The sequence below is a fragment of the Ostrea edulis genome, chromosome 6, assembly GCF_947568905.1.
Source record: "Ostrea edulis chromosome 6, xbOstEdul1.1, whole genome shotgun sequence".
NCBI lineage: Eukaryota > Metazoa > Mollusca > Bivalvia > Ostreida > Ostreidae > Ostrea > Ostrea edulis.
Window position 1 is genome coordinate 35235618 of NC_079169.1, and position 15346 is coordinate 35250963.

The window sequence follows — 15346 nt, forward strand, 5'->3', positions numbered from 1 at the left end:
AAGACATCATTATGTACAGCCCTCAGAGCCAAAGCAATGTGGGTTCTTTATCATGCCAATCCAATGCCTGACACAAAATGGGGCATCAGTTTTTATGGTCTTGTTTGAAAGACCCAAGACTCTGTCTCACTCTGAATGAAGAGTTTTGACGGAGCAGCATTTATTTCTTAAGTATGTGTACCATGCATTAAGAGTTGCAAGCCTTCCCCTATAGATCACACATATCAAGGTTACCCAGACATCTGAAGGATCCTTGGGCCATTATAAATTCCTGGGTCCCATATTGCAGTCACATAATGATAAAGGCTATAGAGTCCAGTACTTTTTCAACAGTATTATCTTTTTCTACAATAGAGGTCCCTTTACATCACATGACAGACATGTTAGACCCTCTCTGAGGTTTCCTTACATCAGATAACAGACAAGTTAGACCCCTCTGTGAGGTCCCTTTACATCACATGACAGACATGTTAGACCCTCTGTGAGGTCCCTTTACATCACATGACAGACATGTTAGACCCTCTGTGAGGTCCCTTTACATCACATGACAGACATGTTAGACCCTCTGTGAGGTCCCTTTACATCACATGACAGACATGTTAGACCCTCTGTGAGGTTCCCTTACATCACATGACAGACAAGTTAGACCCTCTGTGAGTTCCCTTTACATCACATGACAGACAAGTTAGACCCTCTGTGAGGTTCCCTTACATCATATGACAGACAAGTTAGACCCTCTGTGAGGTTCCTTTACATCACATGACAGACAAGTTAGACCCTTAGTGAGGTTCCCTTACATCACATGACAGACCCTCTGTGAGGTCCCTTTACATCACATGACAGACAAGTTAGCCCCTCTGTGAGGTTCCTTTACATCATATGACAGAAAAGTTAGACCCCTCTGTGAGGTCCCTTTACATCACATGACAGACAAGTTAGACCCTTGTGAGGTTCCTTTACATCACATGACAGACAAGTTAGACCCTTAGTGAGGTTCCCTTACATTACCTGACTGTCCTGTTTGGTCCTCAGAGCTGGCCAAGTTTGTGTTGTTTTGCAGTTCTTCTGATGCATTACTGGGATCCACCTCAGGAGAAGTGTGTGTATGTCCCTCTGTTTTATTCTGCAAGAAATGTAATGAACATGTTTTCATGATGACAAGTAAGGTCTAAATAACTTTCAGTATCGATATTGACCTACATCACAGAGATGGGCAGGACCAGTGACTTGTTTATACTGGCATTGATTTACTAAATATATATATATAAATTTATTCTGTCATACATTAATAGGGATACATCATAATATATTCCCAAAGTATCATGATATATTGTGACATTTTAATACTCATTTTCTAATTCATCAATTTCTATGAAAATATTTAACTTTACCTTTTTTATGTTCATTTACATATTTTGTGTAGCAATTCCAAATTTAACAAATATGCACAGAATTAACTAGGGAAACCAACATAAATACTGTGAAAGACCAAGTAAATAAAGTCTGGTATAGAATACACTAAATCAGGTAAACCCAGCAATTTAATCCGTTATTGTTTGGATCTTTCGGTGTTTAAGACATATTTTTTCTGATAATTCATCTGGTGTGTCCAGGGTTCTGTGTTTGGTGTTTAAGACATATTTTTTCTGATAATTCATCTGGTGTGTCCAGGGTTCTGTGTTTGGTGTAACATAATTTTTTTCTGATACGTTTATCATGTTTATTCAAATCTGCCAGTCTTTTGTTCATTTCAATGAAATGAATTTTTGAAATTCATTTATTTCAAAACCCAAAATTACATATTTTCTGTCTTTTTGACGTACTTATCCCGTATCAGTGCTGATATGATAAACTTTTTTAAGATGTAGGGAGCTACTTTAAAATCCAAATTGGAAGAACTGAAAATCAGGAAGTGGATTATAAGACCCTCTTATGAGTAGCCATGAAATATAAGGTGATTCCACCCGAGGGTTGCAAAAAAGCTGTGAAACCCGAGGCTTTGCCGAGGGTTTTACTGCTTTTTTGCAACCCCGAGGGTGGAATCACCTTAATATTTCATGGCAACTCATAAGAGAGTATTTTTCTCTCATATTTCTAGAGTTTTCCGTTTTCCTTGTGCCTAGCGACGCCATTTTGAGAAATTCCCAATTAATTAATTTTTCGCTGTACATTAAAAATAACACCAGAATCGAATTCTACGACCCTCATTTTGGCAACTATGTTGCCGACAAAAAATCGGCCGACGAGTGTATAAGTGAATTGTATTAGAGTTATTCCTCTTTGAATAAATCAATAATCAGGGTGATGCGTGACGTAACTCGACAGTCCATCAGCGCGAAACATTTTGACAGACCTAATCAGAATATGAATCAATAACTGCACGTTTTTTTTCTTAGAGGAGCATTGCTATTGATATTGAGCAGTTATTTAATGACGAGTGTGTGAAGAGAGATTCCAAGTGGTTTTTGTTGGTGGACATAATTATGGACATGGCTAGACTTTCGTTTTCCATGCGTGCAAGAACTCGAGTCTCATGGACATTGAAGGCACTTATTTCACCTGAGACACGGACAGTAGACGTTGACAGAGTGAATGTGGAGGTAGGCCTAGAAGTAATAGACCGTGTGGGCTGGGTTTCTGTGAACTGGCATTGGGCCTAATGCACAGGATGACATAGGTGTATGAGGAATTTGTGACTGTTGTTGAGTGTGCGGTAATTGTTCAAGGGATGTGTATTTTTGTGTCCGGTCACATACACCTGGAGATTATCAGGGACATTACAATCTGTCATTTTTTGTACAAGAGCTTTGCAGACGCTAGTGTTCGTCAATCGAGGCGAGGTAAGTTGCAAGCTAGTTGTGTATTGATTATGACGTCACAGGATATGTAAGATAAACGTCACGTGATATGAAAGATAGAAATGTCTTACATACCTTTCTTTCATAGAATATCTGTATCTTACATACGTAGATATGAGAGAAAAAGCATGTCTTATGATAACATTAAAAGATTCTAAAGATGAAAACACAAGAGCAGCAGCCAGGAGTTAAAGGAAGAGCAGGATAAACTTAGTCCACTTCTAAATCAGTATCAGAAGTGGAGAGTAGACAAGACATAGCTGGAACAGGGGCAATCCACGGACATGTTAAATCAAAATAAAAAGCTACGGAATTCCCTTCATTCTGCATGTTCAGATATTGTTTGTATGGCTTTTGGTCTGACAGAATCTGCTTTGGTCCTACATGTATGTGCACATTACACAGGACCGAATGTTCTATGTGACCCCAAAACATTCCACAAAGACTAAATGTGCTACCAACTTCTACAAATTTGCGCAGGTGGAACTTCTCAGAGCCAAATGTGTGTGGAAACAGAGGAACTAAACATCACATATCAGAGTACAGTATCACTCCTATAGAGACAGCCAGATCCTTCGAGAGCTGCAGCCATCAAAAGACAGAGGAAGAAGGCAAGAACATTTGAGAAAGAAGTCTATCAATACTTAGTTTGAACTTAAGGGAATCATAGGAGGAAAGAAAACAAAAGACAAGTATATTAACTGGTATCTAGAAGATCTGAATAAGTAGCTGTAACTTCATGATATTGTCCTAGCTAGCCTGATTCTTTGGACACAATGGAGTAAGGTGGTAATAATAGAGAAAATGGCAATTCCCCAAGAAAAGACGTGGCATGCCTAGGCCAATGAAATAAAGAGAGCAACAAATGAATGAGGCCCCCACAGACCCTCTCCGTCACCTCAGTATTATAGTTAAAGGCATCACTAGCTCCAGAGGCTATGACATCTATAATACTTTCATTGCCAAACTGAATCCGCCCTTGACTTAAATTGGAACCTCTATCCTGCAATTCTGAACTTCACAATCTTGGCATCGCCTTTCTTAAATATGCATTTAGTTTTTATAAAGTATCAACAAAACTAAAGAGGGCTTTAAAATGATAAAAGACATTTAATATCTATGACCATTTTGGCCCCATCTTGGTACCAAAACCCCTACCCCTGGGATAACAAAATTTACAATTTTGGTATTAAAGACTACCTGCTCCTTCTAAATATTTCAATTTAGTATAAATAGCATTAAAGAAGATGTCATTTAAATGTTTTACACACAAACACTATATGCTAAGTTTGGCCCTGCCCTGTAGAACCTTTACCCCAGAGATCATGAAATTACAATATGGTAGAAACCCTCCTGCTCTTCATGATTATATGCATTCAGATTTTCTTACAGATGCGCAGCTGCAGAGAGGATTTTGACATTTAATACTACACTTTTTTTTTTTAGTCCCATCCCAAAGTCCCAGGGTTGCAAGAGTACAAAAATTTACAGTATCTGTCCCACTTGTCCCAAAGATGCTTCATACCAAAATTTTATACAGAATTGGAAGGGTATAATTACTTGCAATCATTAGATTTTGTGGAGGCTTAATTTTTGCGATATTCAACGGAATTCAATTTACACAATAGAATGCACAATTTTTCAATGTACAGAAACCGTAATCACAAAAGTACATCCCAACAATTCAAAGTAGTGAAAATTAACCATCTATTTTTATTTAAAGAAATCATGAACTCGTTCAACTATAAAGACCATTTAGTCGAATTACTGTTTTTCTATTTGATGGTTTGCAAAAAATTGCTACAAAAATAGTCATATTATTCATTTTGAACAAACCGAGTATTTAAACAAGTGATGTTTGTAAAACACATATGCCCCCCATGGTGCAAAATTGAAAAGGGTTATACACACACAAACATCATTTAATTGAGAGTATAAGTATTATCAATTCAAAATATTGAGCAGACAATATCTTCCTATGCCAAGAGTGGATTGACCATGTGACCTAAAAATCAATAGAGGTCATCAACTCCTGAAGATGTACCAGTGTACCAAGTTTGATGTTTGTCAAGCAAAGGGTTCTCAAGATATTAAACGGACAGTATATTCCTATGTCCAGTTTGACCCTTGACCTTTGACCATGCAACCTCAAAATCATTAGTAGTCATCTTCTCCTGAAGATGTACCAGTGTACCAAGTTTGATGTCTGTCAGGCAAAGGGTTCTCAAGATATTGAGCGGACAGTATATTCCTATGTCCAGAGTAGATTGACCCTTGACCTTTAACCTTTTGACCTGAAAAACAAAAGGACTTTTCTTTTTATAACCAACTCACATATGAAATATCATTATCATCAAGTGAATGATTCTCAAGATATTGAGCTGACAACATGTGGTCTACCGACCGACCGGTGCAAACCAATATGCCCCTCTTCTTTGAAGGAGGGCATAATATACAAACTGCACACCAGAGTCTTGTATTTTTGGCTATCAAAATTAAAACACTTTCAGTATGATATAACAGCAAACGTATGCAGAGATGTAGTCAGTATGATACAACTGTGTCTCGGGACAGGCCCTCACCACAGCTAGAATACCTCCAATATACCCAGAATGTAACAGAAAATTGCAGAATCGCCCCAAAATGATTTTAAAATCACCAAAGAATATATGTATAGATTTAAAGCTAAAATTGAATACAACTGACCTCATTGATAATTTGTATCTCCATAACACTATAAAAAATGAAAAATTGCAAATTAAACACTTTGAAATGTCACTTTTCTCGATTCAAATTGACTGTCATTTTACCACAAACTGTCATCAGAACACCCTGCTGTTTTCCAAAACGAATGCTCAATGAATAACCGCCCTCTACCATATATGGAAAACAGAAAAAATACCTTTTTCAAAGAGCTTGAAGACAAATGCAAAGAGTATGATGTACAATGGACACAGAATTACCCTGTAGAATTCAAAGACAAACAGACAGAAACTAGAAAACGGACACGGTCAGCTAGGGCCCCGCTGAGGTTATTAGACGAAAGTGACATCTGTACTTGATATAGCAATGTTTGGGGCCGTTCCATATGTTAGAATTAATAATATTCAAAGATACATTGGAATGAAAATTGTGAAAAGGGAATCATGAAGCATATAAAGCATATTTATAAGAGACTGATGACAAATGTAAATTACTTCTGTTTGGCACACACTCATCCATTCACATGTACTAACTGAATCCCATTCAAAATGGATAACTGCTACAAAATGTGGTACATACCATTTAAAACAGGATTATGAATTTGACATATTGATGTCTAGGAAAAGGAAATTCTGACATCAGGGGTCTAAGCATTTTCTAACACATCTGATAAAAGCGTTCTACATTTTTAAAAATAGAAATCTATAAAATATGTCTTTATATACATGATATACATGAGAGAAGCTGTTTCCTTTATTCCTAGCAGAAACATATCATGAATGCGCTAAAATATTTCATGAGCAAATATCGAAATACTCACATAGAAGATGCAAATTTTACTGTCAACAAGCAGTGAAACACGCCAGTTTGTGATTTTCACCAATGAAAGTTTGGTAACAGTAATGAATATGGTACGCGTACACTCATTTTGCATCTATTTTGTGACTTTATTAAAAGGAACAGTTCTCGAAGGTGTAATGTGCAAGTAGTACATAATTCATGAAGCAGTTACATTTGAACATATCTCCACTTTGCAACTGGATATCAGAAATTTAATTTCGTATTCCGATCTCAATCGAGAGTTGTCGACTGGGAATGATGTACATTTAATTCAAAATACATGTAACACCAAACATTTTTTATATCACATTCAATATATATATATATATATATATATATATATATATATATATATATGTATTTATATAATTATATATACACGTGCACATTGTTGTAGAGTTATTTTTTCACAAATTTTCTATAATATCAATACAACACAGCATAATTCAAATTGAATTATCTCCCTTAGACATTGGTAACTATACTACTCAAAATTTGATAAGGATCATTAGGTTATATGTGTGTAATTTACCACTAACATAACAAAAGACATAAATTTGACTCAGAAACGTGTTTACTCAGGTTATGAATGAAAATTCATGAACGGCATGAACTTTTATCAATACAGAATGCTTGAAATCTGATAACAACACCAAAAGGCATTTCATTACAAAAAGTTAACAGCAAACCAGAGAAAGAACTACACAGTGTTTGGGGATAGTCCATCATTACACTTAGTCGATGAAGTGTCAATACCGGGTATGGCCTCCCCTTGCATCAATGACGGCTTGACAACGTCGAGCCATGCTGTCAATAAGCACCCGGATGATTCCAATGGGAAGGTTATTCCACTCTTCCACGAGAGCGTTTCCGAGCTCTGCCAAAGTCGTGGGTTGTGCTCTACGGCGTGAAAGGGCAACCTGCAACATGTTCCATACATGCTCAATCGGGTTCAAGTCCGGCGAGCGCGCTGGCCAGTCCATACGGACAATTGTCTCCTGCTGAAGGTACTGCTCCACCACCCTGGCGCGATGAGGACGGGCGTTATCATCCATCAGGATGAACTCAGGGCCAACAGCACCAGCGTAGGGTCTGAGGTAAACATCGAGGATCTCATCCCGGTACCGCACCCCCCGTCATTGTTCCTCTCTCCAGGACATGAAGATCTGTTCTTCCATCCCTGCTGATTCCACCCCAGATCATGATGGAACCACCATCATAACAGTCATGTTCACTGAACAGAACTTGAACCCAATCGTTCTGTGTCCAAGTGACATGATCTTCAGCCCAGTCCAATTGCTCCCGCTGGTGTCGAACAGTCAGAGGGACTCGAACACATGCCCTTCTCGAGTTGAGACCTGCATTGTGAAGCTGATTCCGTATCGTCTGAGTGGACATATTCACTCCCGAAGCGTTCAGGTCGTTACGTAGGCTGGTTGCTGTCCAGAAGGGATGGCGTCGTGCCTGAAGAGCCACAAAATGGTCTTGGCGTTGGGTTGTCGACCTCTGACGACCACCCCCATGTCAGTGTGCAGCTGTACCAAAAGTTTGCTGTCAGTTCCAGGCCCTGTTTACAACGCTCTGGCTGACGTTTAGTGCATTTGCAACGTCACGTTGTGAATAGCCAGTGTCAAGCATTCCAATACATCTGCCCAGTTGTTTTGTCGTCAGGCGATACCTTACACGTTGAGGGGGCATTGTGTTGATAAACGTAGTGTAAACACTCAAGTGAGTTTGAAATTTTAGAAAGAATCAGACACCGATGCCTGAGTGAAAATCGTGCAATGGTAGCAAAAGCATAAACTGTGATGAGAAACACATTTCCCATGGTATGAAATGCACGTGCAAGTTTGTTGAAGACATTTTTGATTTCACTTGGACACACTATCGCAAGTTATGCAGTTATTAATTTTTTAAACAGAAAAATATCTGTGATCCTTATCAAATTTTGAGTAGTATAGATAGTCATAATAACAAAGATGATGACATACATGTGTACTATCATGTCACAAACAAAATGTTCATAATATCAATGATGATGACATACAGACAAAGTGACATGACCCCAAAATCTATAGGTGTCTTCCTCTTATTGTAAATTATTTCTGTACAAAATTTGAAAACTGTACAATGAAAACTTTTTTGAGTTATCGTATCACAAAGAAAGTGTTCACAGTTGACAGACAGACAGACAATGTGATTACAATAGGGCTTCCACATTTTATGTGGAGCTCTAATAATATCTAGAGGAAAAATTATGTTTGCCAGTGCAACCTGGTTAATTTTCTTCATTCAGACCCAAGGAAAGCAATTTTCATTAAAAGAATATTAAACCTTCATATTTATTCATTTTGGCACTACAATGTTGACTTAACTTTCATTTCTAAATTTGGGCATTTCTTTGAAACTATAGGTTAATTTCCCTGTAAAATAATAGCGTAGTAAAGGTCATAGTAACATTTTCTGTATTAAAAAGGTCTTATCTCCATATATATTTGGGAGCTGAGCGCTTATGCAATGACAAGTTCTGGCAAAAAGCATTGGCTCGTACTGCGAGCTTTAATGACTAAAGCCTGCAAAATAATCCGAGCTAAATCTAAACCTTTAACAAGAATTTTTTTTAACACCAATCCCAAAAGTCCCTTGTAAAAAATGGCGGAGATCTCGCAAAGTCACGCCTTAGACTATGATTGTGAATTTATGTGATTAAGTGAATTATCATCCTAATCTTGTGATCTCCTAGCTCAAAAATTCAGTGCATCATTAGGCATAATGTTTAAGAAAGTGCAATGTAGATCAAAGGCGGGTAAGATGATGTGCTACGTCATGTCTACGTTTTGATGTACGTCATAATAAGACTGACAGTGGGTGGATCTAAGTACTTGTTATTTCCATTTGTAAAAGTCATGCTACCGGGATAATACGTAAACATTAGGCAATAGGAATGCATAAGTTGGCATTGAATACAAATTGAATATAATTGATTGCAAACCACAAATCTGATTAAAATACTAAGGTAAAAAGGAATTGATTACTCTAGCAAGAAGAGAGAGAGAGAGACTAACTTGAGGGAGCACAGGTACTGAATTTGACAATGGTGACCGAAATAAGTCATCAAATCGCAAGACGAACTGTCAAAGAAAAACCTATGCACATCCAGCACAAGAACTTTTCTTTCAAAAAATGGGATTCATATGCTTTAAAACTTTTTCTGTCAAACTATGAAGTCAAGCTATTTTATTTTATCATACAATAAGAACAGGTTCATCTGACATGGACTTTGTAAGCATACATGTACCTCCCTTCCTTTCCAGTATCTTAAAATAAGTAATACATCGGTCAATCTTTTTTTTTTACAATATGACACTAATTAACACAACTAATGTGTATCCAAACTCCATTAATTTAAGCTATTCAAATTATCATTAAAAAAAAGAAACAATTAAAAAAATCGGGCATAATCATGTTATTCGATCCGCGGACTTTACGATAGCATTCCGTAAATGTGACTTTTAAAAACAGAATAAATAAAAATAAATAACATGATTAGTTAACATTGTAAAAATATAAAAGTATTAATAACTAGTTATTCCGTGTGCCGACTATCTATAATTATATATCTTTATACATATAACCATGATAACGATATTGTTAAATCCGCAGTTCAAATAACATGATTATGCCAAAACATCAATTATTTGGATTTTTTAAATAAATGTGATGGAGTTAGAATGATTCGATATAAAACCCTGTGAGTAAACTAAAAGACTGTTTTATTCATGTACTTAGTAATTGGCAAATGGATATTGTTTAAATTGATCCTGATCAAAGCATGAACATTGCAAAATATGTGTACATGTAGCTGTGCTTGCTCGAGTCAGACGGTAACACCTATTCTCTTTAGAGAAGTCGAGAGGCACAGCCTTCATCAACTTCTCTTCGCAAGCATTCGAGTTTTGATTCTGGAAAACTGGAAAACCCTTTCCCCGGTTTAAATCCCAACTCTGATTACATCAGCCTGCTTTTCTCTTAACTGGTCCCCTATTGTGACAGCTCCCAAGACCAGTTAACGTAAACCCTGGACAGGGGACATGTTGAAAATGGTTTAAAAGCAAGTAAGTGTTGATAACCTTGTGACAGTTTTGTGTATTACTGTTGAATGTTTGAAAACAAGTTGTCTGTTGCGTAAATCCAGGCACATCTGAGTCGAAACGTCGGTCGAAGCATAAACCGTCACCGACTCCAGCATTTACACGTTTTCCATAATCAAAATATGAATGCTTGCGAAGAGAAGTCGATGAAGGCTGTGCCTCTCGACTTCTCTAAAGAGAATAGGTAACACCGTCAACATATTATATATTGTGGCGCCTGTAACTATAGGGTACCTTGCAAAATTACGTCACTCAGGTCAGATAGGGTTTTCATTGTTCTGCAGACAAAATGAATTATGCTTCTCTAAATTCTTAACTATACGAGGAAGTAATTCACTAAGTCTAATGATCTACAATATAGTGAAACTGAAAGGCGAAATGAGAAAAACTTACCTTTGACGCCATTTTTTTCTAAATGTAAAGAAATTAACTCAATCGTAACTAATTCGAAAGCAAGAAACATTAACTCGTACAAGGAAAAAGCTCGTTTCACGGCGGTCATACAAAGAAACGATGTTTTAAATCAGACTGTAGCAGAATGTATACAGAGATATATTTTTAAAGTAAAAGTTGTCAAATTCAATTTCTTTGTATTCATGGAAATGAAAACAATTAATGAGTTTAACAACTCGTTTCACATGGAAAACCTGCTGTTCCGTGTACCTCCCGGTTCCGTTTTGTATTTACTTTAAATCATATTTGCTAGACAGGGTTTTTAGAAAAAGAAAAAAAAAAGATTTTTAACAAGACAGTAAAATTGTTTATGCAATAGGTTTTTAAGCAATGTGTGTGGGGAGGGGGTGTATATTTTCTAACACACTTGTACATGCATACAATGTGTGTGTGTGTGTGTGGAGGTCCGAGTGGATGATTTTTAGGCGCTTATAATTATATGGCCTTTGAACCACGGTTGTTTGTGTTTAGCCCCCCACCGAGAAACAAGACACAATAACTAACTATATTTATTTCCAATCAAGGACCCTCAAGGGGCAGCATGAAAATACATACAAATAATGTACATATACAAGTAAAGAAAGAAGTGATTACATAACACATAGTTATATATACAAATACAGTGTCATATATATTGTTCAAAATAAATTTTCCAGTTGTATTTAGAATGGATGGCTCTTCAGAACATAGTATGTAAATGATATATCTTTCTCTCCTTGTTTCTCTCTCTCTCTCTCTCTCTCTCTCTCTCTCTCTCTCTCTCTCTCATATTCTTGTTATAAATTTGACGATTGACACTCATGATTTTCAATAACTGCAGAACTGTAGCTTTCGGGGTCGGGCAAAAGAGCTACAGATCCAACGTTGCAAAGATTTTCAATTTACAACATAACCTTTCCTGTGCACAATTAAGGCGTTATAAATCTGCATCCTTAAAAATCAAAATAACGTCTGTGTCAAGTCATACCCTCAAACATACATTAAGGCTCCGTTATCACTCAAACTTCTCAGCTTCAATAAAGTTTGCTTGTGTAAGTCAGTTAGGTTTCCAGTCAATATTCGAAGCCCGTGGATTTCCATAACGTTATCAGTATTTATACACAAACAACTCTGTCTATGTTCGATTCTTCTGTTAATTTTTTTTTTAGGTGAAAGCATTCCAATTCCGTGAAAAAAAATTATTGTTTAAATAGGTTTTGATATTGTATACAATACAGACACTCAATACGATACTGGAAATAGTTTTCAACTTATCTTACAACTAGAGGAATTTCACTTTTCTTAGATTGTGTGAATTGTTTGTAGTCGAGATAGTATGAAGAACGCGCTATACTAATAGAAACACTATAATCCCCGGGGACAGGATGGAATTGACTAGCAACATCAGGCTAGCATAGCTACATATAACAGCAAACTTGGCTGAAGATGGGAGTTTTTGTTTTAAAGTGTCTTGAGACAATATAGTTGGACAACATATGTTGTGATTATTTTTAAGCTAAATTGTTAGGTGACTATTTCTACAGATATAATGGCTGTATTATGTACAGAAAATATTGCATTGTAAGTCGAAGTATTTTATAAAAAGTGGGTCTGTAAAGTAGCCCCCCCCCCCCTCCCCCCCAAGGCCACAGTTCTACAGCTAGATCGTCAGCTGAAGGGCGGACAATCACTTCTATCAATCATCACTGACATCATGCCAATCTGAATAGAAACACACTGTTAACGTGTGGATTGATTTTGTTATCATCCAGCTCTCTGATCAAATGAACTACATGCTGCAGTTTCTGTCTGTGTCTCCCTCTGTCATTTCCCAACACACTACAGCCTCTATTTGCCTTCCTTCGTCATCTTCCAACACACTACAGCCTCTGTCTCCCTCCCTCTGTCATCTTCCAACACACTACAGCCTCTGTTTGCCTCCCTCCGTCATCTTCCAACACACTACAGCCTCTGTTTGCCTCCCTCCGTCATCTTCCAACACACTACAGCCTCTGTTTGCCCTGATCAAATGAATTACAAAACTGCAACTTCTGTTTGCCACCCTACACACTGCAGCTTCCGTTTGCCACCCTCCGTCATCTTCCAGCATTTGATCCGATGAACAAGACTTAGTATGATTATTATGTACATAGTGTTTAGTTAGCGAAGCTAGTAAAGCCCACAATGGAATTTACTGACCAACTATATTTCATATTAGTTCCAACTACACATTTCCCTTAATTAGATCTCATAAGGCATTGGTTTTGAACGGATTTGTTAAATCTTCGTGTGTGGGGAATTTTCAATTTCGTTAATTTTCATGCACTGTGAAATAATAAGAAATATGATAGCAGTACCTGGAAATAGTACCGGGTATATCCACTTTACTGACAAGTGAAGAGGAGTGCTTTTCACGGGGAAAATCATTGTGATAGGTTTTTCTAATGTAATAGTGTAGAATGACGTCAGTGTTACCTGTAAGAACGATGACGTCAAACACAAACGCCTGTGACAACCATAATGGTTTGCCGGCTTTCAGTTTTAACCGTTTGAAATTTATTTATTCCACGGGAATTTCTGGCATGTTTAAAAGGTCTACATATGTATTCAGTCTATCATTTTGAAACGAAAATAAACATGTCAAGGAAAATAACTCATCTATCAACATAGAATATGTACGTGATTAATGTCAGCTAATGATATCAGAAAATTACAGGATATCAGGTAAATATCTTTATTACATACCGCTATATATATTAGGATAATTCAGAGCTTTCTGATTAACTGGGATCCGACAAACTAGAGAAGTGACAACGTTATGTTTACTTCTACGTGTCTTCCAGGTGAATGTAACATATGCTTTTTCAAAAATCAGACCAAAAGTAAATTGGGAATTCCAAAACTGATATGATTGGTTATTAGATTTGGTCGTCCATTAAAACTTCGCGTCTCTAATTTATTTATTTTTTACCATGCAAGTATTGTTGTCTAGTTATAAATCAAACAAGTATGGCAGACCAGGTATAGTTTCGTAAGTAACTCTAGTAGCCGATTTTTATGTTTTAGATTATTCACTTATATGATAAAGCAATTGTTGAAATTTTCTAGGTCAATACCATGGTTAGCAACCTGAGATATACAATATGAACCAAGCTATCGTACTGACCGAGAAATATCAATAATTGTAACATGTCAGTCACGGAGCACTGTCTTTCAGTATCCTGATATGACAATAGATGTCAAATATTTTCCAATATTCTTATGTATATGATATTTTTCATATTCAGAAGATTGACCCCTTTCCTCTTCCAGCACTTGAGGTTGAATCTTTAAAGTAAGACGTTATAGAGTGAAAAGTAATAAAGTTGTGGAATTAGCAGTAAACATAGTGATTGGTCAACATTTATAGAGTGAGCAGTCAACATTTATAGAGTGAACAGTAAACATTTATAGAGTGAGCAGTAAACATTTATAGCGAGCAGTAAACATTTATAGCGAGCAATAAACAATTATATAGTGAGCAGAAAACATTTATAGTGAGCAGTCAACATTTATAGAGTGAGCAGTCAACATTTAAAGAGTCATCAGTTAACATTTATAGAGTCAGCAGTTAACATTTACAAAGTGAGCACATACTTGATATCCTTGCATGCGGGTCCTGTAAAAGAACCCATTCCCAATTGAATGTTGACTGTTTTTCCCAAATTCTGATAAAATAAATTCCCAAATTATCATAGCATAGTAAATATTGCATCTGCATGTGTTGTTGCGTAAAGTATGCAACGTATTTGGGAATGAGTTGTCCAATACGATGTATAAAGTTCTTTTATCTAAATGAAATATAGGCACATATTGTTTTTGGTTCATTTACGGAAGATCGCCTTATTTATATCCAACATACAATTTGGAACATGCGTACCTTTACTCACGATTTCTAAATGATTACATATTGCTTTTCTACCTACAATGCACTATATCTTGTTTAAGTACTTTTCCCAAAATAACAGTTTTACTACCTAAGATTCTCAATTGAAGTTGTACGGGACTCTCGACTGAAAAAGTTAATTCAGTCCTGGAGTAATAGAATGAGCAGTAAACATTAATAAAGTGATCAGTAAACCATTATAGGGTGAGCAGTCAACATTTATAGAGTGAGCAGTCAACATTTAAAGAGTGAGCAGTCAACATTTATAGTGAGCAGTAAACAATTATAGAGTGAGCTGTGAACATTTATAAAGTGAGCTGTAAACATTCATAGAATAAGCAGTAAACATTTATAATGAGCAGTAAATAGTTATAGAGTGAGCAGTAAACGTTTATAGAGGGAGCATTAAACATATATAGTGAGCTGCAAACATTTAT

The 15346-nt window shown here is 36.6% G+C and overlaps 1 protein-coding gene across 3 annotated transcripts in view; it reads right to left on the reverse strand.

Moving 5' to 3' along the window:
- LOC125645654 (PHD finger protein 20-like protein 1) overlaps positions 1 to 11008 on the reverse strand; it is a 47477-nt gene extending 36469 nt beyond the window's left edge. Inside the window, exons 1-2 of one of the 3 annotated variants that reach the window (XM_048871314.2) lie at positions 10946 to 11008; positions 1009 to 1123 (exon numbers count right to left, since the gene is read on the reverse strand). In XM_048871314.2, coding sequence (XP_048727271.2) covers positions 1009 to 1123; positions 10946 to 10957 — 127 coding nt within the window. In that variant the 5' untranslated portion in view covers positions 10958 to 11008. Of the gene's footprint in view, positions 1 to 1008; positions 1124 to 1391; positions 1582 to 10786; positions 10806 to 10945 lie in introns of those variants that run through there. The other 2 variants (XM_056139419.1, XM_048871313.2) reach the window with 2 other exon arrangements.
- Between the last annotated feature and the right edge of the window lie 4338 nt (positions 11009 to 15346).